Source organism: Eleutherodactylus coqui, chromosome 5, assembly GCF_035609145.1.
Source record: "Eleutherodactylus coqui strain aEleCoq1 chromosome 5, aEleCoq1.hap1, whole genome shotgun sequence".
In the NCBI taxonomy this organism is placed as follows: domain Eukaryota; kingdom Metazoa; phylum Chordata; class Amphibia; order Anura; family Eleutherodactylidae; genus Eleutherodactylus; species Eleutherodactylus coqui.
In genome coordinates, this window is record NC_089841.1 from 236,526,585 (window position 1) to 236,553,580 (window position 26,996).

Genomic DNA, 26,996 nt, shown 5'->3' on the forward strand with positions numbered 1-26,996 from the left:
ATGCAGAGTTGAAAATCTGCATCATTACTCTATTCCGCCGAAGGTTTTTTCTGGTGTAAGTGAATGTTTTTTTTGTTAAAACCCGAGTCACTTAAGTTTTACTGTACTGTGAAATTTTGGTGTGAAATCCACAGAATTTAGCGTAAACTCACCCTTAGGCCAGGCTTACACAGACGAATTTGGACTGTGATCCACATGGGCAATCCGTAGTAAATGCGGGCATTGAAAGGCATGCATTTTCATTTTTTTCATTCACACCTGTGGATATGAATTGAATATTCTGCGAGTGGAAGAGAAAAAAAAAAAAAATCACAGCATGTTTTATTTTGCCACAAAATCCATATGGACGGCCTCCATTGATGTCAATGGAGGCCGTCTGACCCACAGCCCCATACCCAATTAACATTGCATATGGGCTGATGGTACCCACGTCATCGCTGGAAATACAAAGAAAAAAAAAAACTGTACATGACAGCCGGCGAGGCACCGGTCACCAGCCCGGCTCAGAGCTGGGATCCGCATGCGGAATCCGTCCCTTCCGTGTGAGTCAGGCCTTACTCTGTCTCTGAATACGCATCATATGAGAACATGGAGAACAACCCTTCATTTTCAGTTCAGAAATCTTGGAGGGCATAAAAACACAAATCTGTAGCTGCAGCCTGAAAGTAAAAAGGTTTGTTCCAAAAAACCAGATGGAATTATGCAAGTAGTTGTACATGTCAAGAGCAAATAGAATTTTTGCGCTAATGCTGGAAGTGCAGGGTACCATCTATTAAAGCGCTGCATTTATGTTCCATGTTCATAGAAGCATTATTAAAAGCTGTAAAAATATTTTAAAGACTACCCAAATGTTGGAAGACTTTAAAGCAGAATTCCTGTCTGGAAACATGCTTTATTTTTACAATAACCACAGGCTTACTTTCCAAAATACTACATTTTTTATTTGTCTTTAATTTCTTATCCAGACTGTGTTGTTGCTTAGTAACCTTTTGGATTTCTGCTTGTGAAAGTGCATTGATATTGTTTGGCACTGGCCTGTTTCAAAATCTTACATGTCTGGTTTTGGCAGTATAAATTAATTGCAGTGGCATCGGACGAGATTCTTGTGAATTTCAATAGCAGTGTATTTGCATCTGGGAATAGCATTCTGTGTAAATTTTAACCAGGAACATACGGGAAGGGTTACTGGCAAACTATATACTGTACATGGCATATTAAATAGCTAATTTTAGCTGTCACTGAGGCCGGGTGCGAATCATCCATACAACACAGTAGTGTAGTGAGTTTCTTGGCCGCTGTTGGGCTGTTCTTGGGTATAATGGGAACAGGCTCTTAAATTACCCAGCTATTCGAGATTCAAACATCAGGAGATACGCATATGATAGCATGCTAGTTTTTCAATTGATTGACTCATACTAAAAAGTCCCATAGCCCAAATGCACTTGTTGAGAATAGGGTTTGGTTAAGTGGGGACTGTAAACGAGCTCTTCAATTTCTTTCCTTCCCATTGACTGTATTTAGCCTGAATCACTGTATTTTTGTCACTCTACCACTGAAAACCTCATTTTTTCCCCTTAAATTATAATTACCATCTCGTTGAACTGGAAAGGCCAACCTACGTCTTAAGATACAGTTTTTGCCTAAATTTAATATTTAAGAATGACAAAAGTTGCCTTCCTATAATCTGTTCTTTACTGTGAATATAAACTAATACATATGCTTTTATTTTAGGATACTGCTGGCAAGGTCCTGGATCGTTGGGCAATTATGTCTCGAGAAGAGGAGATTATCACTCTACAGCAGTTTCTACGTTTTGGAGAAACCAAATCCATTGTGGAGCTCATGGCCATTCAAGAAAAGGAAGGACAGGCAGTTACTGTTCCTTCTTCAAAAGTTGATTCCGATATAAGAACTTTTATAGAAGGCAACAATCGTACCAGAAGCCCAAGTGTGCTCTCACACTTGGAAAACAGCAACCCTGCTAGCATTCACCACTTTGAGAACATGCCCAATAGCCTTGCATTTCTCCTTCCATTCCAGTATATCAACCCAGTCTCTGCTCCTATGCTTGGATTACCTCCTAATGGGCTTATGTTGGAGCACCCTGGACTGAGGTTGCGTGAACCTAACAATTCCAATCAGAATGAATGTGAAGAGACCAGTGAGTCTGAAGTCTCCCCTATGCCTTATAGTAGGAATGAGCAAGCATCCAGTAGAAATGCCTTGAGTAGCATCACAAATGTAGAGCCAAAAACAGAGCCAAACAATGCCTCCCCCACTCAAGCAACTACTCCTGTCAGTGACATTTCTAAGTCTGAGCATATCAAAAGTTCATTCAAGATTCACAGAATGAGGAGGATGGGATCTTCATCACGGAAAGGCAGGGTATTTTGCAATGCTTGTGGCAAAACCTTTTATGATAAAGGAACACTAAAAATACATTACAATGCAGTGCATCTAAAGATAAAACACAGATGTACTATTGAAGGGTGTAATATGGTTTTCAGTTCTCTTAGGAGTAGAAACCGACATAGTGCAAATCCCAATCCTCGTCTTCACATGCCAATGCTAAGAAACAATAGAGATAAAGACCTTATTCGGGCAACATCTGGAGCTGCGACTCCTGTAATAGCAAGTACAAAATCAAGCTTAAGTTTAACCAGCCCTGGTCGACCTCCTATGGGCTTTTCAACACCACCTTTGGATCCTCTTTTGCAAAATTCACTTTCCAGTCAACTAGTGTTTCCAGCTTTAAAAACTGTGCAGCCCGTTCCTCCTTTTTACAGAAGTTTACTAAATTCAGGAGACCTAGTGAGTCCTCCAACATCACTACCTACTAGTCCAATATTGCCAGCACCTTTAGGGGTAGAACAGCCTCTTCCTCCTCTGCCTCAAGAGCTGCCATCATCTGTGATTAACACGTTAACACAGGACTGTAATACAGATCTTGCTCCTAAGAAAAAGCCAAGAAAATCTAGTATGCCAGTTAAAATAGAGAAGGAAATCATTGATACTGCTGATGAGTTTGATGATGATGAAGAAGAAGAAAACCTTGAACATGGCCATTCCGCAAATGACATTGGCCACGATAGCCATTCTCAAGGTGAGGTAAGCCCAGGATTGTCAATAAACAGTTACTCAAAAACAAGCAGTAACCGGTATATTATGCGGTCAGATACCAGAGCAAACAGTATAACATCCGAAGACCAGGAACATGAGAGAGATTTTGAAAATGAATCAGAATCCTCGGAGCCAAAGTTTTGTGATGAACCGATGGATGATGACAGCCTTCCAATTCCCAAAGATGGCAATGTTAGGACAGAAAATGATAAAATCTATGAAAATCATATCGACAGTCATCAGCATGCTGTCATAAAAGTAAAAGAAGAGTTTACAGACCCTACATATGATATGTTTTACATGAGCCACTATGGACTTTACAATGGCGGTAGTGCAGGCATGGCTGCACTTCATGAAAGCTTAGCCTCATCCTTGAGTTACGGAAGCCCTCAGAAATTCTCTCCAGAAGGAGACCTGTGCTCAAGCCCAGACCCTAAAATTTGCTATGTGTGCAAAAAAAGTTTCAAAAGCTCATACAGTGTAAAGCTGCACTACAGGAATGTTCATCTAAAAGAGATGCACGTCTGCACAGTAGCTGGTTGCAATGCTGCTTTCCCTTCACGTCGGAGTAGAGACAGGTTAGTACTTTTATTGCCTTATGAATGCTGTCGAATTATTACCCCAGATTGCTATTCAACCTTTCCTACAAACATCACTGTAGAATAATATTGATTTCTATTGTTTAAATTGAATATTCAGTTTTTCATCTAAATTGGTTCACCATTGTTTAATTAATTTCTTAAATTAACGTTTGTTATGGTCACAGCTCCTTCTTTTCATTTATTCCTTGCATAGTCATACATTTAAATGATAAAATCCTGGCTGCCTGCAACCACCACTAGAGGGAGCTGACCAACTTACTTCACACCTTTTATGCATTCAAGTGAATAATAAAGCTCCTAACCTTTCCGTAGTGGTGGCTACAGACAACCACATTTTTAGCACTATACTTCATGATTAAGGGGGAAAAAAGTAGTTCTCACTGCTATAAATATATGTTAAAGGGGTTCTGTTATTTAAAAAAAACAAACAAACTATATTTACCTATTCCTCCCCAGGTAGTCTCCTTACCAGATCTTCACCCCACCGATCTTCTCTTGGCTTCTTCATTCTTCCAGGTGACATCACCTCCGGCCAGACGGATCATCCTCTTACTGTAAAGAAGTGTACATTGCCGGCATTCTGTGTCCTGTAGGGCAACATAGTGATGTAGCGTTACATTGCCTAGCAGGGAATTCCAAATCCTTGGTAGCCTGCTGCGCATGCGCGATGTTTGACCGCATGCGCACTAAAGCAGGCTGCCGAGAATTCAGCATACACTGCGCTGCGGAAAGTGAACTGCAGCTGATGGATGCTCCAAAACAGGAAAGAGAGGATTCGGCTGGCTAGTGGTGAGGTGACCCGGGGGACTGCAGGAGCCAGGAGAAGATCAGTGAGTAGAAGATGCTGTAAGAAGATTGATGGGGGAGGAATAGGTAAGTATTGATTTCTTATTTTCCAATGACAAAACCCTTTTAATAAGAAATTACATGCACGCTGGACCTAAAATGACAATGCTAAAAACTGGACATTCACTTTAAAGACAAAGTTGGGGATAATTTGCACAACTTATATATGCTCCATATCTACCACAAAGTCTTCAGTTGTCAGTATGCATTCCAAAAGACACTTTGTAATGTTTTAGTACAATTAATAGTAGATGTAGTAAAAAGATGACTGGGGAAGGCAATGGCAAACCACCCCGCAAAAACTATCTGCCAAGAAAACGTCAGCATGTGACGTCACCCTAGGAGTCAGTCATGACTCGGTGCCTGCGCCAGGGGACTTTACCTTTATTCCATAAGCACCACAAGATTCCCCAGTGTATGGATTTCTTAGCCATAACAGGTAGTTAAACATATTAGACATTTATAGACTCAATAAAACATGGTAATTGAAGCTTCCTAATACGATATTGTGTTGTCAATGAAATGTGATATGATGAAGAAATTTTGGCACATTCTCCTTTTAAGTGTTTTTGAAGAAACCTCACTTTTATAGCTCTGTTATACTTTTGTTTCTTAAATTACGTAAGTGGATCTGTAGCGCAAGCATGAAAGAAGACCTATATAGTACCACCACAGGCATTTTGTCGAGTAGTTTCCTGTAGTCCTCATAAGTCACAAACTAAATCAATGAAAATGATCTCTGCCCAAATAATACAACACACATTATAGTGCTTATGAATATTCCAAATCTCTTAGTACACAGAGAATTTTTATTAGGGGTAGATGTTTGGGCCGACAAGGTGCTTTTCGCTCTGAAAACTGGAATTAGTAATGGCAACCGTTGTCAGATATTTTACTATTATGGATCTGAATATTTTGTCAGAAACTTACATGTAGCCTCTCCCCACTCTTCTCTCTACATCTTATCTGCTGTGTACACTAAGAAAAGGCACTGCTACACCAAGCTAGAACCATTAATATATCTTCAATGCAACTCAAAGAAGAGTACAGTCTTAGTCTTAGAGAATACAAATTTCACATTTTAATAGATAACCTTCAAGCTCCAACCTACTAAAATCTAGTGGATATGTGCCCGAATGGATGATGGTTTCACAAGTGGCCCCTTCAAACATGGCTTTCTTTCATATGCTAGAACTGGCTTTTAGTTCTGTATACAAATAGTTAATAATTTTAGTGATGTCTGCCACATATTTTGCCCATATTATGCTTCAACCTTGCACAACTCAACTGTGTGGATACAGACACAAGGTACAGGCGCAATTGTACATCTGGCCTTGGTGGAAACATTTTTCTATGACTCCATACTAGCCTGTGTATGTATTGCCTAAGCCTATAGGGATATAACCATTTTGAGTCCTAAACCCCATATAATATTGGTCTTATATAGGGATGAGCGAGTATACTCGCTAAGGCACTACTCTCTCAAGTAATGTGCCTTAGCCGAGTATCTCCCTGCTCGTCCCTAAAGATTCGGGGGGCGCCGCAGCTGACAGGTGAGTTGCGGCGGGGAGCAGGGGAGAGCGGGCGGGCGGGAGAGAGGGAGAGAGAGATCTCCCCTCCGTTCCTCCCCGCTCTCCCCCGCAGCTCCCCGCCCCGCGCTGGCCCCCGAATCTTTAGGGACGAGCGGGGAGATACTCGGCTAAGGCACAATACTCATCCCTAGTCTTATAGCATTCAGTTTTAATGATAATCATACATGGAATAATTTGCTCCTCTAAGTAATTGGTGATGTAAGCTTTTTCACCATTGTGATGTTGATGATTAATAGGAGATGCATCAAAACTTATCTAGCTGAGGCCGGGCTCACATGGGCAGATTCCAATTGTGGAATCCATGATCGGCCTTGACGCGGAGGATCTACGGCAAAAGACAGGCATTGGAAGGCATGTACTTTTCCTTTTTCGTTCACACTCGCAGACATGAATTGTGTATTCCGCGAGCAGAAGAAAAATCGCAGCATGCTCTATTTTGACACGGACGGACTACATTGAAGCCAATGTAGGCCATCCGACCCACAGCCTATACAAAATACTTAGGCACATGCCTAGAACAGTCTCCAGTGGAAGGGGGTCCCCTCCTGTCCATGTGTAAATGGCCTATGAAGCTGCTGTAAAGCATATTTTTGCAGTAGAGGCAACATAGCCGCCCCCATAGTCATGTACTAACAACAGAGTAAGAAAATCTACAATCAGAAGATAAAAACAGATTAAAATTAGATGTAATATATTACATTTTTCTAATCAGCAAAACATATGATCAATTCCTTTTTAAATACTACAATAATAATGTTCTCTCTGTGACATTTGAGAAAAGTGTAAAGTGAGTCCAACATCTGTTTACCAATGGAGCAACTAGTCATTGGTCTGAACGATTAGTTTTTTTATTACTATGACAGAGGACAAGAAAAGAGAATGTAGCAAGCTGATATTGCTTTTGAGTTTTATGACACCATTATTACACAATTGTTTTTGTCCTCTGTGCCTACTTTTAATTTCATTAGTTTAATACGCAGAAGAGGTCGACCTCTAAAGAATTATTACATTGTACGCAGTTGCCACAAAGCTACCTGATCCAAATATATATTGCCTATGTCAATGAAAGCTATGCACGGTTCCTCTGAATTACTTTACTCGAAAGATTCCCTTTTAGTTCTTAGAAACTAATAATTCATTCTTATGGGGTCATTAGAAATGATGGATTTGAGTCACCAATTATAAATTCATAATGAATTTACCTCCTGGAGCTTCAATAAGCTTCAATATACTTTTGGAACTACAAAACCCAACTGCTCATACTCACGCACACGAATTTCAATAAATCACTTATCTAAGCATAGAAAAAAAATACACCTTTATTTCCAGGCATTTATAGTATTTTTTATTACATACATCTTTTGTGGTGCTCGCTCTTGTTGGTGATGCTTTCATTCTATGGTTATTTCAGATAACAGATGCCTGTAAGAACGCATGCTAGCACTTTGCATGTAATGCTACATTAAATACAGCTAGATTGGCACAAAACTTGTGTCTGTGAACGGCACAATGGAACACATTGCAACTTTAAGAAACTTAAATAAGTCCAGGTGTATTTGTGAAACTAAATGGATCATGCAAACTTGCATTATATAGATGCCCTTGCTTTAAAGTGTGCCTGTCTTTTAAGTGAGGCACTTTAAGAATGTGATAACAGAAGTAAATGTTGCAGTGATAAGTGTTTTCTATTGGGGGTGGTAGGGGGTTCTCTTTAAATGTTTGATGGATGTACTGTAACTATAGCATTTCCTCTAGTTATACAAATTATCTCAATAACATACTGTATTGTGTCATAGCGGTATGAAGGCTGAGTGAGGCTGGTTTCACATCTGCATCAGAATCTCCGACCGAAGATTCTGGCTCAAAATACCAGGAGAAAAAGTGCTACATGCTGCGCCTTTCTTCCATCCAAAAGCCGGGCAAACTGGGCATAAAGCGGATAGACCCCATTTTAGTCAATGGGGTCCGCCCAGTGCTGTTCAGTTCCGTACAGAGGCGGAACGGTTCTGCCGCAAGGATTCCCCTTTCCTACTCCCCAAAGAGAGCAGGAAAGCGGCGGAATCCCCAACGCAGATGTGAAACTACCCTGAGTTGTATTAAAGTCTATGTTAAACAAAAACAGGTATTTTTTAAGTAAACCAACATAAAAGTAACAAAATCTATTTATTCCGCATGCAATTTATTTTATACTGGTATGTTTTTTCCCCCAAGATTTGCTTTGCATTGTGTTTTAAAACACACATTAAAATTATGTACGTGTTAATCCCCACTAGTGTGAAAATCAATTGGGGACTGAAAGTAGTGAATGAAACTCAGATAGTCGGACCTTGCTGTCTGTCCTATTAACATTTGCCATGTACAATACTAGTGTATTATATAGCAAAGGCCCAGGCACCAGGGCTAAAGGGCAAATCATACCCTTACATGCTCTATAGCTACAGGACACCTCTGAGATAAATTATTAGATGGCTGATTAGATATATTATTTATATTAGTGTTATTCGATATGATATGCATGTTTTATAACTATTTCCAGCTATTCGCTACTTTATTTATTCTATTTTTTTAGCTTGTATATTACTTAATGGTGAAAAGTGGAATTTGAATTCTACTAGCCTATATTAAGGCAAATAGCGGCACAAGTAAATTTTATTTGCCTTGGAAGGAAACTGAGGTAATTATGAGTCCATAACAAATGCCAAATGAACTTCTGCCATGAGGTTGTTAGCACAACAAATGTAGGCTGGGAAGGAAGACAAGCGGTTTGCACCTAGGATTTGCATTCACCTTATGAATAGCTCCTGGGGTTTTAAGGGTGCATTAGTGGCATCCACAACACCCTTCTGGTGCCAGATTACCTGACTCCTGTATACAACAGGTGTGTTGGAATAAATTATCATGGTAGCTTGGATGAGCCACTGAATAACATTAACAGCACAGGTGATGATGCGAAAAGAACATTACCTGCCTCTTGTTAGCACTTATTGGCCTCTCCAGCTTTGGAAGCGATTCAGATAACTAATTAATCAAATCTTAGCAAAGTTATCAAACACACTGCTCTCATAAAGTAAAAGATTTTCTATGGAGAAAACAGACTAAAATTCTTTGTAGCTTAGAGAATAAGTTATACACATACGACCAAAAGTTTTAGAATGCCTCAGATGTTAGTTATTTTTGACATTAACAGAGTTTAAGGTCCAGCAACTAATGTGAAATGGTTCAAAAGATTCAAAAGTAGGTTTTAAAACCATAAAAATGTTGTAAAATTCTAATCCGAAAAGCAACAATAGTCTGAATTTTTATTTTAACCAAAGAGCTTTTTCAGGGAACACATCAAGAGCAGCTGATCTGCAGCACAGAAAATAGGAATAGTTTGCATCAAATTGCAAACCATAATTTTAAGATTGTCTCAACTTTTTTAGAATACTTTCAAACCCTCCGATTCTTCATAACCAGTGTTGGAACAGACATCATTATAACACCCTCTAGGACAAAGCACATTGCCATCATAATGGCAAGAAAAAGCAATTAACCAAAGGAGACAGACTATTATAACCCTTAGAAATGTAGATCTGTCCTACAGAGAAATTGCCAAGAAAACCAAAGTGGCAGTCAGTGCAGTTTCCTATACCATCAAAAAGCACTTAGAAACTGAAAGAAACTCTGACAAGAGGAGGCCTGGCACACCAGAGAGTCAACAGTTTGCATGATCAGTACCTCACAGCACAAAATCTTCACAGCTTAATGTAGCAAAATAAACAAGTTTCCATTTCAATTGTGAATTGAAGACTTCTAACTGCAGGTTAGGTAGAGTATTAATAAAAGAAAGCCACTGCAAAGATTACAAAATAAAAAGACTTGCCTAAGCCGAGCAACACCTCCAATGGATGACTTGAGAATGGAATAAGGTCTTATGGGCTGACGAATCAAAATTTGACATTTTAGTTACATCATACAAGGTTTTTGTATGTTGTCAGTGAAAGTATGGTTCCTGAGCGTGTGAACCAGCTGTCTAACATGGAGGAGGAAGCATGATGGTCTGGGGCTCTTTTGCTGCTTCCAGAGTTGGCAGCTGGACAGGGTGACTGGCACACTGGACAAAAAGGGCTACCACAGTATTTTGATATGCCATTTAATACCCTTAGGTATATGTCTAATTGGTCACGGGTTCATATTACAGCAAGACAATGATCCAAAACATACTTCTAGGTTATGTCAGAACTACTTAAGACGACAAGAAGAAGCCAATAGGCATCAAATAATCGAACAGCCTGCGCAGTCTCTAGGCTTAAAACCCATTGAGCTTGTTTGAGATTAACCAGACAGAAGGGTGAAAGCAAAGTAACCTACAAGTGCAGCACATTTGTAAAAACTTATGCATCAATGTTGGGAAGAAATCTCTGAACCATATCGAAATGCAATTGTAAAAAATATGCCTCAATTGCGTAAAGCTGCTATATTAGCTAGAGGGGGCTACTTTGAAGAGTCAAAAATTTGGATTTCATTTTGTGAAACAAAGTTAATGAATAATTTTTATTCATCCTAATTCATTTCTTCTATGTAAAGTACATTTGAGACATTAAACTGTATAACTATCAATAAAAACTGGAAAAGTTGAGGCGTTCTAAATCTTTTGACCTATAGCGTATATTTACTACTGTAATTTTTGTATTTATGCAATAATATCCCATAGTAATTGTATTCCAAAAGTATCCCAATTGGTGTGTGTTTCCAATACCTATATAGTACACGCAAGTGAATAAATAAAATAATCTCATAAGATTTCCCGCTAATTTTTAACGTATATTCTAAACATTTTATTTGTTGTTTGGAAATTAAAACGTCAAAAAGTTGTAGTGGAGACTTATTGGCAATGGCTTTTGTTTTGGAATGTTAGCTGAGAAATGCTAGTAAACACTGCATAATTTAATTGTTACCCATAACCTCTAATTCAGCCACTTCCCTTGGAAATAACCATAACCGCTAAATTTACCACTTCCCCAGGAATATGATTTGAACTTCATGTAAATAGGCCTCTGATTTTGTTATATGATTGCAAGTCTTGGCATTGGTTTCAAATGCTGTAATGGGAAACACCAATGCAGATCCTTTGAATGTAATAGATTGTAGACTCAAAGAACTCTTACCATTATCATAGAATAGATGACAAGTTTCACAAAGACTTACATTAATGTTGTGCTTAAAAATGGGTAACACAAATAATACAATGACAAGCTCCAAATATAAAATGAACACCAATTTTTAATGTATTATTTCTGACTTCAGCAATTTTTTTTAATTTTAGAGTTACTTAAAGAGGTCCTGTCACCATGTCTGACATCTGTTTTAGTTAATACCTGGATTCCTTGAAATTTAACAATTCTAGAGCATTTTTTCTTATAGCTCTTTTTTCATAATTCTTTATTTTGTAATTTTTTGTTGTGCCGTTCCTCCCTTATTCCTCTTGAATATTTATTGATAAAAATAAATTGACAACTGGGTGTTACTATTCCCTTATCAAAGAGGTGTGCCCCTATACAGTCCTTTATTGCCAGCACTTATTGAACAGTGTATGAATATGCACCAAGAACCTTACATTTTTTTTGTAGTTCATATGTAGAATAGTTGCACAATTTTGTTCAGATACTATATATGTAAGTTCTGAAGTGTTTATTTGCTCCTGTATTTGTTACAGCCTTCCTTACATGTACCTGCACATTTAATGTGCTCCTAGGAAGTGCTGACTGAGTATACTTTTTGCTGCAGTTGTATTCGTGGAGGAGTGGCTGCCTCCATACCTGTTGTACACCCTGTTTACCCATTTGTCACAATCCAATTAGAGTATATACAGTAGCCCGGTATCTTACTTAACCGGAATGCATTTTGAGGCTTGGGTGCAAAGAAAGGTGTCTGTTAGAATTAGGTTCTCGTCTGACAGTAGTGATCGTCTGGCCGTTTCGGGTGGGCCCACATGTTTTGATTAAAGAATGTGCTAAAAACCTTGCATTTTTATGTTTTTAGAGCAGTTCTGCATTTTTATTCAGATGTTGAATGTTAAGAGTACTGAGGAATGTGTTTTTGCTATTGCATTTATTTAACAGTGCCATACAGTGTAAGGATCACCCCACTCTCCAACTGGTAGCATCCAGTTGTCAATGTATTCATAAATTTCAAGCAGGAATAACAGATGGATAATGCAACACAAAATTATAAGAAAATACTATATAAATAGTTTAATAAAAAATATAAGTACTGTTTTTCTAAAAGAGACATGTCATTAGAGTTGACAGGTCAGCCTTAATATACATGCCATTCAGAATAATAAACCCTCTTTATCGATTTACAATAAATAGCAGTTTTCAAATTAAACATTTTAGTTAAATGAATGTTTGGAATGTTTAACACTCTTCATATTTACCATTTTCTCTTTCCAACCTCATGGAAGTAGCCTTTGATACCTTATATTTTACAGTATATTAAATTATTTTTCTCTTATGTATCATGTTGGCTTTAACTATGTGTATATTGTCATTATAGAGATTAACTTAACTCTTGCTTGGTCTTGCTAAAATCTCCTTTAGTTAAGGTCATAATTAGAGATGAGCGAGCATACTCGATCGAGCATTGCCCTTAGCGAGTACCTGCCCACTCGGAAGAAAAGATTCAGTTGCCGGCGGTTGGCAGGGAGTGGTGGGGAAGAGCGGGGAGGAATGGAGGGGAGATCTCTCTCTCCCGCTCCCCCCTGCTCACTGCCGCAACTCACCTCCCACCCGCGCCGGCAGCCGAACCTTTTCTTCCGATCGAGTAATTGTCCTTAGCGAGTATGCTCACTCATCTCTAGTCATAATCCCCAAAGATGTGCCAAATTTGTCAGGAGTCAAGTTTTTGTTTTACTGCATAATGTATACACCTTACCCTCCATATTAACAATGAAAAAGAATGATACACATATGTTATTAGTACATTCTTCTACCATTTAGCACTTTATAAATGAAGGAGAATACAATGGCCATATGAGATTTGTAGGGCAGGTTTCGAGCATCTGTGTCTTCCACTGTCAGATTTACAAAAAACGTCTGGCAGGAGATGAGAATGCTAACAACATTGGAGGTACCCTTTAATCCAAGTGAATAGCTATCCAAGACTGCTTCATATAAACAGTGACTCCCAGTCGTTGCAGGCAAAAGTCCAGGGAATCCCTTAAGATCCATTTGGTATGTAATCATTTAGAAATTTATATGATTGTGACTTGCATGCTTTAAAGGTTAGTCATTTATGCAGTATTAAAGTAATGCAGATCTAGAATTCATTTAGATAATTAATACTATATACACAACATCATTTCTTCTACAATTGTTTAGATTTTCTAAATTTAGGACTTCTTTGGATAGGAGTTCTTTATCGGCTGTAAATGCCATTTTTAAGTTGTTTTACATAGTTGATTTTGTCCTCAAAAATCCCCACAAATCTGCCCGGAGAATAAAAAATGTCTCAACAGAAGCACAGATCCTACACACTGGCCATATTTTTTGCTTGGTAATATTTGATTTAGAAGTCTGACTTTTTATTGCGATGACATTAGCACTCTAAGCTATATTAGCATCCATTTCAGTAGTTCAGTAATGGTATTAAAAAATCACTTAACTTGAACGGTGAACAGTTCCATGACAAGGTCATAAAAATTCACATAGAAAAATGTATGTATTTGTTGAGGCAAATAATTATTTTTAATTTTTATTTTGTATTTCGAAAACCTATTAAATGGTATGAGTGATTGAGCATAAAATAACCAAACATGAAATACATTTTCAGATGCATTTCCAAATCGGAATGAACAAGAAAATTTGATAACTAGATTTCCTTATTTTGACATGTCAATAATTTGCGGGTTGCCAACTGTCCAGAAAATTCTGGATAGTCTGTAAAAATAGGGGACTTTTTTCCAGTTTCTGTAAATAAAAATAGAGGTGTCCGTGATTCTTTTTTTATGAGGTCGGTACTTGAGCAGGTTATTGTGTCTCTTTTTATCATTTTACAGAACAAAATTAACTCTGGTAATGAATTCATATCAGTTCTGACTAGAGATGAGCGAGCGTACTCTGCCATGCCCCTTTTTCGCCGGAGTACCGCGATTTTCGAGTACTTCCGTACTCGGGCGAAAAGATTCAGAGGGTGCCGTGGGTGAGTGGGAGGTTGCAGCGGGAAGTGGGGGGGAGAGGGAGAGAGAGAGGGCTCCCCCGTTCCCCGCTGCTAGCCCCCGCTCCGCCACGCCTCCCCCCGCCCCCCGGCGCCCCCCGAATCTTTTCACCCGAGTACGGAAGTACTCGAAAATCGCGGTGCTCGATCGAGTAATTACTCGAAACGAGTACGTTCGCTCATCTCTAGTTCTGACCTATAAACATGTATCACTTAGATTAATCATTCATTACGGTTTTTCAGAATTTTGGAAAAGTTGTTCAGAAAAAAGGAATCCTATTGGGTTCCCTTTTTCCCCATTGGCAACCCTAAATGATATCCAAATTCAGCGCGTTTTTAACTGATCTGCTGTAATATCTTAGAATCGATCTATTAGGCTAGATTTGCACATAATTTTTGATGCAGTTTTGTTTTCAGCCAAAGCCAGGTGTATCTGTGCTCTTTTGTAGCCACTCTTCTACAGAAAAACATAGTACTATGAAAAGATGCCCTATACAATTACATTTTAGTATTTAAATATAATCATTCCTCTGGCTCAAAGGTTACATTTTATGCAGCTAATGTAGATAAAATAAGTATTACTGTAGCTGAATAAACATAATTAATCTTATTTTTATATCCACTGTATGACAGCCAAAATAAGGGTTAATGGCACCCCATGGCTTTGGAATCAGATATGCCATTGCAATTGTTTGCAGCCACGTTTCTTTCACTAAGTGCTTTGGCAGTTTGCAATCTGCACACGAGAGACGCTTGAGCTTGGTTCTAAATTTTGATTAAACACAATGCCATTAATCAACGGAAAGACACTGAGCAGTTGGCAAGGTCCAGAGCTGCAAAATGTTTAAGACATAAAACATTACCAAGTAATTAGAAAGTGTTCCTTTCAGAGGAACAGTGCCTTCAATAAAGAGGTAAATGATAGCATATTTATTGTGGATGTAGGCAGGTAGTGCAATATGATAAACTGCAGGAGATGCACATATCAGTAATCATCTGCATTATTAGTGCCATTAATCATAATTCCCAAAATGTAAAGGCCGCCAGCATTTATATTCGACCAAAGTTGCCCTCAGCCAGCTTCTTCTTGACCATTATTAGGTCCCTGGTAGACTACTGCCACTATGCCTCACCATGAATTGCAGATCACATATTGTTTATTGAGCCTGAGACCTGATGCCAATTAAGAGTGAGCAATTAACTCCATCCCTCAATGGAAAATGTTTAATACTCTACTGTTCCTAATGACTCTGGCCTTTAAACGTACTCTAGTTACATTATTGTTTATGTTGAAAAAAGGCATGTCTTTTTAAGTCCAACCTTAAAACCATAAAAGCCGAGTTGATTCAAAGGATCGTAGGCAGTCCTGATACAATAGCAAGAAAATTACTTCCTAACTAAAACTAGTGATTGGACAATTTATGTTGATCAACATATTATATAATGCATTACAATAGTCATACTTGCTCAGTTGGGTAATGGTTAGTCTTTTTTTTCCTTTTTTTGGTATATTGACCTTTATATACTGTCACAGAACATTTAGTATGGAACAGTAATAGGTCATTACCAATTTTTTGGTTAATGTTTTTCTTTTTGTTGGGATCACAGATCTTTGATGATACACTGACCCCCTACAAATTGCCATACATCATTTAGTATGGTGTTGTGTAGTGTCCATAACTTTTTTTTATTTCTCGCTTTTTCTCCTCCTCTTCCTGAAGTCCCAATTTTATGGAGCATAGCTTTCAGTTCCTCCGTCTTCCATCCAAAAAAGACCAAAGACAAGAACCATAAACAAATTAGCTTTTGTAGTTGAACTGTGTTGCAAAATGCCTTTATTACTGTATTTTTTCTCTTAGTCAGCTTTCACTGATTTTAGGATGGACAAGATCTGAAAAGATTTTAAAATTGCTGGTCGAATATGACCTAAAAGAATGGACACCTCAAGGAATGGAGAGTTGGGTACATTTCAGGGAAATAATATAATTCAACTTTAATTTACTTCCTTAACAATAATTTTTTCAATTGCTGCATTTTAATTTAAATTAGTACAATATCATACATTTACAGTCATTTTAAATGAAGCCGCCGTAAAATGCTGGAATTACTGTAAAGTCAGCTAATAAATTATGTAAAATAATTAGAAGTAGCATTCAACTGAAATTCTTTGGTTGAGAACTTTGGACTTCTGATGTCCAAGTCTAAAATTATATTTTATTTGAGCAGTCTATGTATGTAGTATATGAAATATATATCATATTTAAAGCATAAATAGTATAAAGCCCCCTAGGATGATAAACACTGCTGAAATGACTTTGCACCTCTTAAAATAATACTATTTGGATGCTGACAGTGGGAGGGGTTTTTTAAAGTCAGGATTGTGTTGGTAGTCTCATTACATTTTTTTTAGACGAGTGCCATGGGAGGATTACATACAAAACCTTTTGCGCCCAACTGTAAAATGGCCCAAACCTCTTCCAGTCATTGTCAGATGTTACTTCATAGAGACATTATTCCACTCAAAAACATGAATATTCAGTTGTGGCTACATTATGTTCACTATCCAAGAAAAAGAAATCGAAGTAGCAGCATTTGAGGAAGCCTTTGACCAGATCTTTTTTAGTAACTTGTGGATATTGTATAGTTTGTCCTTGTTTTTTATTCTTTAACCTATAGGAGATGAAATCACTTTTGACCACCAGATCCTGTGAGGACCATGCTTAACTTCTTATATCTCCACCTATGATGAGATTGTGCAGAAGCAAGCAGGCTCTGCTGTTTCCCAAACTGCTATAGACCCGAGTGCAAAGATCTAGGTACATCTGTAGGCATGTTGATCCATTCTTTGTATGGGGCGAGCCTCCTTGTCTGGTGGCACAGCAGTCAGAAACCCCCCTCTCTTGATGGATGGGTGTTCCATAGGTCTAACCAATCTCCTTATGGATAAGTGTTCCAGAGGTCAGAGATAGTAAACACCCTTAATTGGTAGAACTATAAAAAAGTCAAATGTTATTGTACCTAATCATTGTGTTTTAGCAACCTTCAAAAAAGGAGAATATAATAGGAAACATCTGTATAATTTAATATTGGCCTGTAACCTTTTCTTTAGGAAATCTCTGATATCATTTGATATTTTATCATGATTAAGCTGTAAGACCCTATATAAACATTAAGTAACTTCTCTCATTTTACATTTTCAGTCATAGGTTAGACAAACTTAGCTGGCTCTAGTGTAGACATGTGTCTTACCTTACCTCCAAGACTGGAGACAGTGAGTAGATATGGTGTATATATTGCAAAAAGTAAACTTGTGCATATTTAATTCTTGCTTTTTGTTATTTTGTAAAATGAGAGACACTGAAAAATAATTCCATGAATTACATTATTCATGACTAATGTATGCATTTGAGTAATCTGCCCCAATATTACAAGGTAGATTTCCCCTGGCACAATTAATTTACAAATGAATGCAAGAGGTGATATTTTGGGGATGTTTTGCTCACATGACAGCATGGGGTGCAAGGCGATAATTACCTTTCCTTGGTCAGGCACATTAATACTTTCTCTACAAAGTTAAATGCCTTCTCCCGAGAATACCCCCTTGTTGACTAGACAAGACTGTCAATTTTATTTGCCTGCCACATTAGGGGTTCCCAAGAGGGATGAAAAGGTTCATGAAAAAGAGTAGCCGAGTAGGCAGCATAATTCATCGTGAGCATTGAGCAAAGAAGTCTAATTCAGATAAATGGCCGACCCCAAAGCATCCTACCTGTTATTACAACAGACATGCAGTATCTGTGCAGTAAATTAGTCAAACCCCAATAGGGCTTGGTGGGAGCTTATCTTCAAGTGTATAATTTGAGCGATGAGGGAGCTGCCTCCGTGACCAGACTGAGTGATTTATTTCATACTGAAAGAGATTTAAGTGACTGTCTTCTAGCACTCTCACCCCTCTTTGTGTTCATATTACAGGCTTATTATTGTTCTTGAAATCTTCTACACTAAACTGCTAAAAAGAAAATATAACAATGAACCCCATGTGCTTAAGATTAGGGAGCCAAGAATATTATAATGACTGCTAGACCTAATTAACTGCAGTCAACTGCTTAGAGAATATCTCTGTCATCCATATTGCAAACAAATATGCAGTATGTTCCACCTAATATAAATGACCTACTTCACTCAGGTTACTTTTTCTTTAATGAAGTATGGTGACTGCTCTAACAATGTAATATATAGACACATCCGTACCTTTTTGCCTGTTTCGAGTTATACGAAGATAAGTGGCACAAGGTGGCTAGCTTCGAAAAAAAAAATCTACCGTTACTCACAATGCCTGACAAAGTAACTCAAAGCTGGTCATTTTGTGCCACTTTCATGGCATACCTCAAAACAGGCAAAAAGGTAAGGAAGGCAACATCTGTAAATGCTGTAAAATGTGTTTTTTCCTAACCTGATCTTGGATGGGTCTGTCAGTTTAGGTGACAATAAGGACCAACTATGGGTGCACGATTTACCAACAAGAAACAGTGTTAAAAGGGGGTTCTCCTACTTTTACTTTTGATAACTAGAGATGAGCGAGCACGCTCGTTTAAGGCTGATGCTCGAGCGAGCATCGGTCTTCTCGAGTAACTGAATACTCGTCCGAGCAAATGCGGGGGGAAGAGAGAGATCTGTCACTCTCCCCCCTGCATTTGCTCAGATGAGTAATCAGTTACTCGAGAAGACCGATGCTCGACCGAGCATCAGCCTTAAACGAGCGTGCTCGCTCATCTCTATTGATAACCTATCCTCAGGACAGGTCATCAGTAGTTGATCGGCAGGATCTGCAATTCAAGATCCCAGCCAATAAACCAATTCCCGGGCTGTTTTTCAGTAAGGACAGCGTTGAAGCAGATAGTGCTGCCTATATTGCAGTGGACTGGTTTGGTAATGCAGGCACAGCTCCCATTTAGTTGAAAAAGAGATGTACCTTTAGAACCAAATTGACAAAAATAAAACAATAGGACTGCACCCACTACTTGAACTTGCAGGACGAGTAAGTGAAGACTTTATTATAGCAACTTCAGATATTCACAACACATTCACAATCGTATGTTTGCAACGTTCAAGTTTCAGACATTTAGCCCTTGTCGAGCTGTAAAGAAGCATAACGAATATGAGGTATAAGTAAAATATACATTTGGAATGAAGAATAAGCTAAATCATAAAGACGCAAGGCATAGCAAAAATGAAAACCTCAGAATCCAAACACTAGGTAAATAAGATGCAATTACCAGAGGGACAGGCGCTTTAGCAGGAGAACTCTAGAAATGAGAAACCATGGCAAGTATATAACAAGCTAATCATACTATGGAGATGCAGGGAAGAAAGATAAGGAGCAACTGAAACAAGGAAAAGAAAAGAGAATGTAGCATCAAGCGAGAATGCTTCGGTTAGACTGAGAATGACTGAGATTAGATGAAACCGCTAATGCTGCCTTCATTCCAGTTTTCATCTAATCTTAGTCATTCTCAGTCTCACCAGTGCCGTCTCGCATTTTGCTACATTCTCTTTTGTTTTTTCTGGTACCTGCTAAAGCAGCTGTCCTTCTGGGAATTGCACCTTACTTACCTAGTCCCAGATTCTGATGTTTTCACCTTTTTGTATCCCATTTGTCTTTATGATTTAGCTGCTTCTTCGTTCCGAATGCATGCGGTACTTATACCTTATATTCCTGTACAGCTTCACAAAAGGGATAAATGCCTAAATGTTACCGTTGGATTGTGAACATACTATGAACATCACATTGTGAATGTAATGTGAACATCTAAAATTGCCATAATGAAGTCTTCACTTATTCTTCATTCAGGTTCAGGAAGTGTGAGCAGTCCTATTTGTTCTGTTTTTGTTGGATCTGAAGACTTTATGGTTTAACGTTGGGACATTGCACCATGCCATTGTCGATTGGGGTTATGCCCCCAACTGAATTTTTTTACAGTAGCAAATTGGGACGCTACAATTTTGTCACAGTGCTGTCTGCTTTCAGCAATGACAACACTGATAGGCCCAGGGATCAACTGATAAGTTGGAAACCCAAGTAACAGACCTCCACTGATCAACTATTGATGATGACCTATCCTATGGATAGTTCACCAATTGTAAATGTCCCAGAGAACTCCCTTAACTCTCCCAAACCATACTCCCTAGAACTTAGGACTGGTTTACCTAGCACTACAAATGCTCATTTTACCAACAAATTCCCAAAATCCTATCGCCTAACATGTCGCAGCCATATTGTATAGGAAGAAGTAACACATCAGCTAAGATTCGAATGTGCAGATTTATTGCCTCATACAGTCTACAAAGAGAAATGTTTCTGGTTTGATGTTAGAGCTGAAATGTTGCTTTTTGAAGAATGTGCATTTGAAGTCAGTTAATAAAACTTAATATTTTGATGTATGTACAGTCTTAGTAGTGAGGAGTTGGGTGTTGAACCCTCCCTATAACAGGTAAATCAAAATTGCTTAATCGTTTTAGAGAGTGCTGTTCGATTTCAGCTCCTATTAGCCTTATCTTGACTCTGGAGAGACCGTTTTGGAGCATAGGCTAAAAGGGCTTGGCAGCAATTCTCTTGAGTAAAGCCAAATAAGACTGTGAGAGCCAAAGGGGTACTTCAAAGAAGGCCATAGCCCCTCTGTATAAGGAAGCAATGAGGATCTTGGCTCTTACGCTTTAACCAATACTATTTTTTGACCATATCTCTGACATTTTAGATCTAATTTTGTGCATAGGGGTGCATATTTAGTTTAAGCCTATTCATTGATAGTGACATATCCCTTTATAAGAGCTATATATACACTATATATACCCATTGCTCTGTATACTATATGTAGTCAAGCGTATGTATGTAGCATTACATATAGGATATAGTATCTTTGTCATTGAATACAAGACAAGAGCTCTTTGCTCAGTAATATTTTTTGTCATCATCTACATTTCTCCTTCTACCCAAACTTATTCTTGGAGGCTCATTTAATAACATTTCTTGTACTGCACATAAAAACTGAATGGGTAGCAACCGATAGACTGTTCAATAGGAAAAGGAAAAATCAATTGCATTGGGCTATGTCACGCTGACCATATTTAGTAAATACAATAGTTGAATATCATTGATGTATGAATTTCTTGCCACTACTTCCCAATAGGTTTGTAGTCGCATATTGGATGAAATAAGTCATTTGAATGTACAATATAATGACGGGGCAGATTTTAATCTGTTATGATATGTATAGAATCACGACTATAATGAAAGTTTACCATATGTCTTTTCATATAATTCTGGCCTAGTTGTATTGAAGTGTGTAGACTTTGACAAATGGTAGCGCTCTAAAAGTAGATGCCAGTCTTTGGTGTGACAGTTTTTTTATTCTGTTTTATAACAACGCTCTTCTATCTTTCCTTGTACATTAACTTCACTGACTTTCAATACATCTAGGCCTCAAAATCTGCCCCCATTGTCACTTCTTTTAAGACGTTAAGGATATGTCTCCAGAGTTATGGGTGTGGTTTGTTTCTGTTTGTTTTTAATGCAGACCATCCGGATTGCACCCAGAGGATGAAGGAGCAATTGGGGCAATGGGAAAATTAGAAATGTAACTGGGTAAATATTATTTCTTATAAGATTAATTGCTAAGTTTATTGTGTGAAACCTTTTTTTATAATTTTTTTTCTTTTTGTCACAATGCAGTGTTTGTTTTGCTATATAATAGACGTACCATACAAGTCCTCCCATTTAAACACAATTCTGTTCCATGTATTGTGATCAGTTGATAACATTCCAAAATGCTTTTAGTTACTTCTCAAACACTTCAAAGAGTCAGCTTCCACATATCTGCTAATGGTTGTCCATAGTTATGAAAGGAAAATGGGGCTGATTTGGGACAAATAGGATGTTTATACAGTTAAGAATTACACCAAGTCAAGTTATAGCTAGTCAAGTAAGATACTGCAGATCATAATTACTAAACGAATCTCTCACACCGATTACACCCATCTGTTAATGGTAATTTTAGACTTGTGCACCAGTTTAGGGCCTCTCTGCCCATGGGTCAAAATGCAAAATAGTAACCTCTAAGGCTTTTTTTAGACGAACCAATTCGCGGTCATCGTTGGCTCATTCGTTCTTATTCAACCTGTTTAGACAGGCAGACACATTGTTGGCTCGTTTAAAGGTGCATAAGCAATGGGAAAGACTGAATGTTTGCTGTTTAAACTGAACGATGATTGTTATGCCTGCATAAAATGAACAATGAGCAAAAAGCAAACTATTCTTGCTAGTCATTCAGTTGTTTCGCATTTAGATTGAACGATTATCGTTCATTTTTTGCTCAACCATAATCATTCTATCTTAAAGCTTCTTTAATAGGGATTTGTTGAATGCAAATAAAGAGGTTTATTTAGTTAAGTATCATAGGTGTTTCAGTTTGTAGCCTGGGAGCCTACAGGACACAGAGCCTCCACTAGCTTAAGGACCAAGACTTAAATGTTGTTACAACATGGAATACCTATGATAAGCACCCTAAATTGTGTTCAACTAAATCCTTTTCTACCTAGAAGCTACTGTTCATAATTAGGAAACCAGTATAGACTCCATCACTAGGAAGTTGAACTTGCTGAGGCAGCAGATAAACAGGAAACAAGTATTGATTAGAGATGAGCGAGCACCAAAATGCTCGGGTGCTCGTTACTCGAGTTGAACTTTCAGTGATGCTCGAGAGTTCATTTCGAGTAACGAACCCCATTGAAGTCAATGGGTGACTCGAGCATTTTTGTATATCGCCGATGCTCGCTAAGGTTTTCATTTGTGAAAATCTGCAAAACACAAGAAAGTGATGGAAACGACACAGAAACAAATAGGGCAGGCGAGGAGCTACATTTTGGGCTGCATCTCAAGTTCCCAGGTCCCACTATTAAGCCACAATAGCGGCAAGAGTGAGACCCCCCCCCCCCCCCACTGTCAGCGTAAAGATCGTTCTCCTCTGCCACACTGTAACAGCTGTGGCAGAGAAGAACGATGTTAGCCCATTGAATTCAATGGAGCCGGCAATACAGCCGGCTCTATTGAAAGCAATGGGTTGCCGGCGTACGCGGGATGAATTGTCGGGAAGGGCTTAAATATATAAGCCCTTCCCTACAATTCATCCAGAAATGTGTAAAAATAAAAAATATATATATACTTACCTGGTCCCGGCAGAACGATGTTAGCCCATTGAATTCAATGGAGCCGGCAATACAGCCAACTCCATTGAAAGCAATGGGCTGCCGGCGATCGCGGGATGAATTGTCGGGAAGGGGTTAAATATATAAGCCCTTCCCTACAATTCATCCAGAAATGTGTAAAAATAAAAAATATATATATACTTACCTGGTCCCGGCAGACGGAGTTCAGCGCGGCAGGCTGCAGTTCTCCTGAACTGCTCTGAACAGCTGTGAGTAGTATTCAGCAGCCGGGGATTTAAAATCCCCGCCTGCTGAATGAGATGCCTCTGATTGGTCACAGCCTGACCAATCAGAGGTATCCCTCACTCACACCCATTCATGAATGGGTGAGTGAGGGCTGCCTCTGATTGGCTCAGCGCAGGGACAGCTGTTTAGAGCAGTTCAGGAGAACTGCAGCCTGCCACGCTGAACTCCGTCTGCCGGGACCAGGTAAATATATATATATATTTTATTTTTACACATTTCTGGATGAATTGCAGGGAAGGGCTTATATATTTAACCCCTTCCCGACAATTCATCCCGCGATCGCCGGCAGCCCATTGCTTTCAATGGAGTCGGCTGTATTGCCGGCTCCATTGAATTCAATGGTCAGTGCTCGTTTAATCGAGACGAGTACCGCGTGGTGATCGTCTCGAGTAACGAGCATCTCGAGCACCCTAATACTCGAACGAGCATCAAGCTCGGACGAGTATGCTCGCTCATCTCTAGTATTGATGTATTGAACCCTTGAAAATGTGCAAACTTTTTAAAATTAAACTTTGTAAGATGGAAAAATAAAACAAATCACCAAACATAGTGTGAGGAAATGTAATGCAACATTGTTGTGGGGCCAAGTAGAAGGGTTCCCAGAATCCAGGCACCTAAAGATTCTATCTCCTGACATGTCCCTATGATATCAGTTCTTCCACAAGACATGGTCCCCTCTACACTCACTACAAATGCATCCATTTTTTTTGGTCTCCTTCCACTTGGGCACGTCACTATTAATTCTAAAATAATGACAGTCCCTTCTAAAAGGTATTAAACAAAGATGTTTCACTCCGAACATCTTCCTTGTTATAGTTTGTAGCATCAGAGCAGTGGAATTTGCTGAAATGAATTGGATGTAATACAAAACAACCCATGTACAAATCACATCAAGGGAGCGGCTGCCAGAAAACACCAAGTGTCCAGGAAGCCACCATAGTAGATTGTTGCAGTTTAAAGGTGCTTTTAGACTAAATGATTACCAATCAAAAAAAAAAAAATCGTTCAAACGAGCGAAAGTGAATGATAATAGTTCAGTCTAAACGCGAGCCAATGACGAAACGATGAACAATTGTTCACTTTTCGTTGGTCATTCATTTTATTCAGGCATGAAAATCATCGTTGGCTCATTCACTTTAAACAGCGGTCGTTCAGTCTCTCTCAGTCACTTATACAGCAAATGAGTAAGACTGACCGATTTCTCATTTGAATGAGCCAACGATGTATCTGCACAGAGTGCACAAGTGAATGAGCTAGTGATGACGTCACCCACTCATTCAAGCGATAAATCGGTTCATCTAATAGATCCCTAAGTTGTATTACCAATGCTAATGATCCCCAACCTTTTTAAATGGTGCCAAAGGTAAAGGCAGATGCCTCCCCTTCTCCATAGGAATTAACATTCATATTTAAATGAAGAAGTTCTTTACTTTAAATTTTTGCCAATTTTTAAACACAACCATCTGTATTCGATAATCACGTGAATTAGCATTATAGTGATAAGAGCGAATAAAAAGCAAATCAGTGGGAAAAGCTAAAAGTTAACTAATGTCTCTACCGTACGGATAATATTGAAGTTACCCAGCAGAATAGTAGGTTTCAAATTGCTTATTTGACACATTGTCTGCTTTTAAATTGTTTTTACAGATAGATATTGGTTTTGTGACAATAGAAAGATTAATATAAGAGGCATCTGATTACTCAGAGGTTAATGCTTCATTAGGTGGGCATATAACACTGCAAGTACAGTACTCATTAGGATAGCCATCACTAGAAGACAAGTGTTGAAGTTTCTGATGGAGGAGGCTATTCATGAAACATTAGGAATATCACTGAGGCTTAGTTACCCAGAGATTGCATACCACCAATGTGACATTATATTTACTGCATCAAACTTCTATAACAGAATTTAAGAGAATTATGAAAAGTTGTAATAATTGCCTTTTTTAATTTGTGAAATGTTTTAACAGGAGTCATTAGGTTTCTTATACAACAATTTGCTGTTCATCTTATATAGCAACCATAGCAATTTTTAAATGTCCTTTAGTAAAGAATGGTTTAACCATTTAAGGTCCCTTTACACGTGATGACTCTCTGGTGCTTAAGCGCCCAACAGCCATACCAGCCACTATCACACCTGTGCTTTTACGTGGAGGCAGAACAGCTGGAGATCTTCCACTTGCCTATCTCTATTCACAGAAAAGCGGCAGTCACTCAAAGATTGAGCGACTCCTGTTTACACAGGACGACAGTCGCTTGGTTTTTAGATGAGCTAAGACCCAAGCATTTCCAACAAATTAGTAATTTTTGCTCATTGCCCTGTCGGTGGCAGATTGTACACAGGATGACTATCACCCGAATTTTCCATTTCTGGTGATTATTCCAGTGATAATCGACTTTTGTAAAGGTACCTTTAAGTGTTAGTTCCTCAGGCAATGCCCTATGCTCAGAAAGGGTCCACTGTCCGTTATAAAAAAATAATAAGTCTATTGAAAGGTTCTCAAAGGAGGGAGATGACAATCATCTCCTGCGATTGTTGTGGGGAGATATAGACATGGCCTAGGTAAAGGGATAACTTCTTGGACACTTTTCTGTAATTTTACACCACACAACTTGGCTACCCTTGGAAAGTTTTTAGCCTTTTTGTCCCCAATATTGGAAGACCCTCAGTCTCCGTAGCAGTCAGCCTCTAGGAAAAAAAAAAAAAGGTTTAATATGATCAGTTGATCTATTTCCTTTGTAGAGGAACACTTGACTTAAATAGGTGGCTTGGTGCAATGATTCTCGGAGTATTGCTCAATAAATACATAGCTCACTCATTTCCTCTGTACCCCCTGGTACCAGTCAGTCGCTTACTTTGTCTCCACTGTCTTTGACCCACAGCCTGAAGCTTGGTTGCAGTACCAATACCCTTAAGTCTCTGCCATTGTCTCAAATATGGTCACAATGTTAGTCCAACTCTCCGACACCAGTAAGAATTGAGGGGTCAGTGCACAATAGCAAGGGTGCACATCCACGATAACCCTAGCGATCACTATCCAGCTCGGGCACACTGCCTCACTGTTGTACTAGTTTATCACACAGCATCTCTCTCGTTAGCATACTACTTGCATCACCTTTGAAACCACTCTAT

The 26,996-nt window shown here is 38.7% G+C and overlaps 1 protein-coding gene across 5 annotated transcripts in view; it reads left to right on the forward strand.

The window, feature by feature from the left end:
- Positions 1-26,996, forward strand: part of BNC2 (basonuclin zinc finger protein 2) — a 553,266-nt gene that overhangs the window by 514,541 nt on the left and 11,729 nt on the right. For 4 of the 5 annotated variants that reach the window (XM_066604357.1, XM_066604358.1, XM_066604359.1 and 1 more), the window contains one exon: positions 1,732-3,698. In XM_066604357.1, the coding sequence (XP_066460454.1) occupies positions 1,732-3,698 (1,967 nt within the window). Of the gene's footprint in view, positions 1-1,731; positions 3,699-21,930; positions 21,999-26,996 lie in introns of all 5 variants that reach the window. The other variant, XM_066604361.1, reaches the window with a different exon arrangement.